Source organism: Calidris pugnax, unplaced genomic scaffold, assembly GCF_001431845.1.
Source record: "Calidris pugnax isolate Ruff unplaced genomic scaffold, ASM143184v1 scaffold232, whole genome shotgun sequence".
NCBI lineage: Eukaryota > Metazoa > Chordata > Aves > Charadriiformes > Scolopacidae > Calidris > Calidris pugnax.
In genome coordinates, this window is record NW_015090956.1 from 11165 (window position 1) to 15885 (window position 4721).

General features: G+C 56.6%; 1 protein-coding gene across 1 annotated transcript in view; it reads left to right on the forward strand.

Annotated features, from left to right (window-relative positions):
• Positions 1–1969: 1969 nt before the first annotated feature.
• EFHD1 (EF-hand domain family member D1) overlaps positions 1970–4721 on the forward strand; it is a 9026-nt gene continuing 6274 nt past the window's right edge. Inside the window, exon 1 of the mRNA XM_014952183.1 lies at positions 1970–2175. Coding sequence (XP_014807669.1) covers positions 1990–2175 — 186 coding nt within the window. The 5' untranslated portion in view covers positions 1970–1989. The remainder of the gene's footprint in view (positions 2176–4721) is intronic.

Sequence of the window (4721 nt, forward strand, 5' to 3'; positions counted from 1 at the left end):
GGATGGTGGGGGTCTCGGTGTACTCCTGCTTCCCTACCCAGCCAAAGGGTGGTGTGAGCTTGCTGGGCCCCCCCCCCAGTCCCAAGTGCCTCCCTGCCTGGATATGCATCGCTGCTTTATCTGATCAAAGGCACTGCCTCTTCAATCACCTTACTCCACACTGTTTCTCCCAAACTTAAAGGAAAAGCAAATTGACAACTAAATACTGCACTTACTACACTTCTCTGTGGTCTTGAAAGCGCATCTCGGAGCTGGGCTGGGGAATGCTGTGAACGTGTGCCTTAATTAACTGATGCCTTCCTTGCTGTGATGAACCTGCTGCCTTTCCTGCCCATGATGTCTCAGGTCTGTGACCTGGTTTCTGCTCTGACAGAGTTTTCTTTCCTAGTTTTCTGGAAAGCTGTCTGGCCCTGGTGGGCTTGAGGGTTTGCTGGGTGTGGAGCGCACAGGCAGATTGGTAGCAGAGGCTGGTAGCAGAGCCAGCCTAGTGGTGACATCCCAGTCGTTTGAGGTCTGGGACCCTTGGAAACAAAGAGGCATAGAGAGTGTAAAAGATGGTTGTGGAGGTGGTGGGACTCTGGAAAGGAAGCCTTGGAGGCCACCCCAGTTTGGGGGGGAAAAGCACCCTGTGCCCGTGCTTGTAAAAGCAGGGGCAGAGCTCTTGGCTGCAGCCCTGCCTTACGCTGCCCACGCCTGCAAGCAGCTCAGAGCCAGCGGCTTTGTTCGTGTCTTTCTCTGCCACAGCTTCCTCTGCGGCTCTGAGGTTTCTCAGCTGGAAAGGGCTTTCTTCCAGTGTAACCACAACTGTGCAGGTCTCTGTCTGGGACGGCTTCAGCCCTCTCCTCTTTGGAAGAGAGCTAACAGTCAATGAAAGATGATGAGTGGGAGGATCTGGCCGGCTCCCGCCAACAGGAAGGATTCAGTGCCATGCCTACGGTTTCCTTTCTGAATGGTTGAAAGGATTTAATTCTGTCAGTGTTGAGATGATGGCGAGGGGGCAGTGGCAGGCTGTGCACCGGGGCTGAGCCCAGCCTGCCCTGTCCTCCCATGCGTCCCCGGCTCTGCTCTGGACCCCGGTGGCACAACCAGGATGAGGGAGGGCTGTTGACAGGCTGTCTGACAGCAGAGCGCCCATCCCTCCAGCCTTTGGACTCTGAAACCCAGTGGTAGGTGTGAAGTGCTGGGTGGGCCGGATGCTTGATTCGCACCCACAGTGGCTGTCAGGGGAGGAACTGATGCACTGTCCCACGCTGAGCACGGCAGGCCACTGCCTCCCCATCCCTAAAGCACTCTGCCCCTTGCACGGGTGCCCTCTCCTCCTGCAAAGAGTCCTTTGTGCTCCACTGGAGCATGGTCCTGCTCCACTCTTGCTCCTAGAGGTGGGCAATCGCTGGTTTCTGCTGCCAGCCCAGCCCTGTGGTGTAGCCCCTGGCGCCAGCTGGGATTGCTGTGCTCCCCCAGGACTGCTGTTCTGCTCTGCCCCAGGGGACACTGAATAAACATTGGCCTTGGAGCAGGGTGCTTGTGTGGTACAAAGCCATTTCAGAGAGGAAAGATCTTAACAGCGAGAGGGGGTGTGTTTTGCTTACAAAGAAAGATAGCTGCTTTCTGCAGGGAGGTTCTGGTTGGTCCCTGCTCCCCCTTTCTCTGCTAACTGAGCAGGAGACCTGGCACCAGCTGGCTCCAGCGTGCCTTTGCCTCACTGTGCTGGTGTATGTGTAAGCTGTGTGTAAGTAACCTTTGTGCTGGACGTGCAAGTAGGCGAGATGGAAATCCCACTGAGATAAGCTGAGTTCCTCTGTGTGGGTGGTTTGGTCTGAGCTCCCTTGAGCACTTCTCTCTCTGATGAGACAGCTCGGAAAGCTGCCCACTACTTCCCTGAGCTTAATATATCTCAGCACTGGCTGTGTTGTGCAGCTTCCTCTTTCCCCTGAGCTTTGAACTTTATCCCTTTGCATGGTTCCTCTTCTGGGAAGATGGATATGGAGGATGATGAGGGCTGACCCCCTCCCCTTTGCATCCTGCAGGTATGACTCGGGACGGGATGGGTACATTGACCTGATGGAGCTGAAGCTGATGATGGAAAAGCTGGGAGCCCCGCAGACCCACCTGGGACTGAAGAACATGATCAAGGAGGTGGATGAAGACTTCGATGGGAAGCTCAGCTTCCGTGAGGTGAGGATGGCCCTGGGAGCAGATGTGAACAGGGATGTGGCTGTGGAGTGGAAGGAGGAGGGAGCCAGGCCCTCCCTGTTCTCCGGATGTAGCTAGTCCTGTCCTCTATGTGTTTCTCCAGCTGTGAGGTACAGTGGAGAAGCAGTTGAGCTTCCCCATGCCATGGGGAGCTTGAGGTGTGGACCGCTGGCAACACCCGTCTCCATGTGGCAGTAATGGTTCCTGATGCCAAACCTCTCCAACCCCCCCTGCTTGCTTTGGGAGCACACTTGAGCCCTGCTGCAGCTGCCCGGGAGTGTGACAGAGCTCCCTGCTCTAGCTGGAGGTGGCATGTCCAGTCACAAGGTCTCATTACGGGGCTCCTGCAGTAAAGTGGCTCAGGCCACTCATTTCAGGTGCAGGGCAAGGGCTCTGCTTGGGGCAGCTGGTCCCGTGGGTTGCAGGAGTCTTCCTCTTCCAGCTTATATTGGGTCCCTCTCTGCATCACGCAGTGAGCAGCCACAGCAAACCTCAGGAGGGGTGGTCACCTCCCTGCAGCGAGGAATAAAGGTGGTGATGCAGCAGTTTGGCGCTGCGTTGCCGGCTCAGCAGGGACACACAGCGAACAGGTCTGTCTGTCACCGCTGGGAGCAGCGTGGGCAGGCCAGCAACTGCTGCCAGACGGAGGAAGAAGGAGGAATTTGAGCAGTGACCTGCGTGCACTCAAGGGCACCCAACTCGTCTCAGCAGGAAGGGGGAGACCAGATACCAAAACCTCCTGTTGCATCATCTCCTCCTCCTGGGTTTTGATTGCTGTTTCAGTCAGAAGCGTACGTCACGCTGTGGCTTTCTGAGTTAACCGACAGCCCCTTGGGTTGCAGGAGGGCCAGTGCTGCTTGTGTCCTGCTTCTTCCTGTGCAGGGGGACAGCTGCAGTGGGCCCTGAGCAGCTGGGCTCCCTTGTTTCTGCTAGGGTTGCACTCTCGCCCTGCCTCTTGCAAGGTGAGGGCTTGGTTGGGGAGATGAGGCACAGGGCTTGGTTGGGGAGATGAGGCACAGAGCTCTCCACAGCTCAGGACGTCAAGTTCTTCATCTTGGAAGTGCCAAGAACCTTTGGCAGTGCCTGAGAGGGAGGATAAATTGCCAGGGCCCATGGCTGTCTGGGCTGGTTGGAGTGTGAGGGGTGACTGGCAGCTTGCAGAGCTGTTGCACCATCTCTCTGTGCTAGCATGTCCCACCATCTTCCCCCTGCTCTTGTCCCCCCAAGGGTTTTGTTGCATTCCTTTTGCTGCTAGAGGACAGCAGTTGAAGACAGAAGCTAAAAACTGTTGGATTACGGGGCCTGGCCCATAGAGAGGGGGGGAAAGACAAGCAAATCTGGGAAGCCTGTCAGTTCACACCAGCAAAGCCCTAAGCTGGGAGCTCCTCCTGGCAGGGAAGGAGACATGCCAGGTCAGAGGTGAACCAGGGGTAGCAAAGAATCCAGCAGAGCAGGAAAAGCACCGTGTTTTTGGCCCCAGGTCAGATTGCGATTGCCAAATCACTGCGTGGGCTGGTAGGAGCCCTCTCTGTGTGCCCCCTGGGCCACCCTTCACCCTGGTTGAGGGAGCAGGAGCCAGCCTCTGGGCTTGCTGCAAGGGCTCTCCTGTGAAAGAGAAGCGTGCTTATCCCCCAAGGCTCTGGAAGATGCGGTGGTGTCCTGGCACAAGTGTCAGAGTGGCTCCTCTTCTGCCACCACCTGCTTGGAGCACAGCCCCCTGCTAGGCCACCCATCAGCTGGCACGGGCCACCCCTGCTGCCAGCCCTTGGCAGGCGGCGTGCGGCAGCTGGTGCTGTTGTAGCTTCCCACCAGATGCAGAACGATGGTCAAGCAAATGCAAGCTCGAGTGGCACACGGGTTGGAATGAAGGAGCCTCCCTGGCAGAGCTCTGGGGGCAAATTATACAGCAGCTTTGGCATGCACCCAAAGCTTCCCGTGGCGGAGAGGAGCAGGATGCTTCTTGCCTCGTTGCAGATGCGCTCTGGCTGGCTGTTGTGTTTGGGCAGAGGACTGGCAGGGAGGCAGGTTTCCCTGTGGGTGAGGAGGGTGAGCAAGCACATGGAGGGTGACCAAGCTGACCTGGGGCACTCTGACAACACAAGGAGAAACTCTGGTTTAAATGAGTGTCTGAACTCGGCAGGGTGTCACTTGAGCACCCGAGGGCTCCTGTCTGCCTCTCCAGAGAATATCGAGTCCTGACATACCTGCCTGAAGATGTGCTGCTTCTGGCCTGGCCAGAGAACTTGTAAGGACCTCTTTCACTTGCATTAAGTCACCTTTTGCAGCTGCTTTGGGTGGTGTCATGTCCTCCCATCCCAGGTAAGCTGTTGCCTGGAAAGCAGGCTTGTATGGCTCTGACTTGCTGCTGATAAATTGCTGGCCCTGTTAGGGAAGCTGCCTTCTACCATTGACCTTTGAGCGTCCATCAATACATCAACAATTAACTGCACATGATGACTCCCTCTGTGACTCAAACAAAGAAATTTAGGCTTAAAAGGATAGGTACAGTGGGGGGGGGGGGGGGGGGG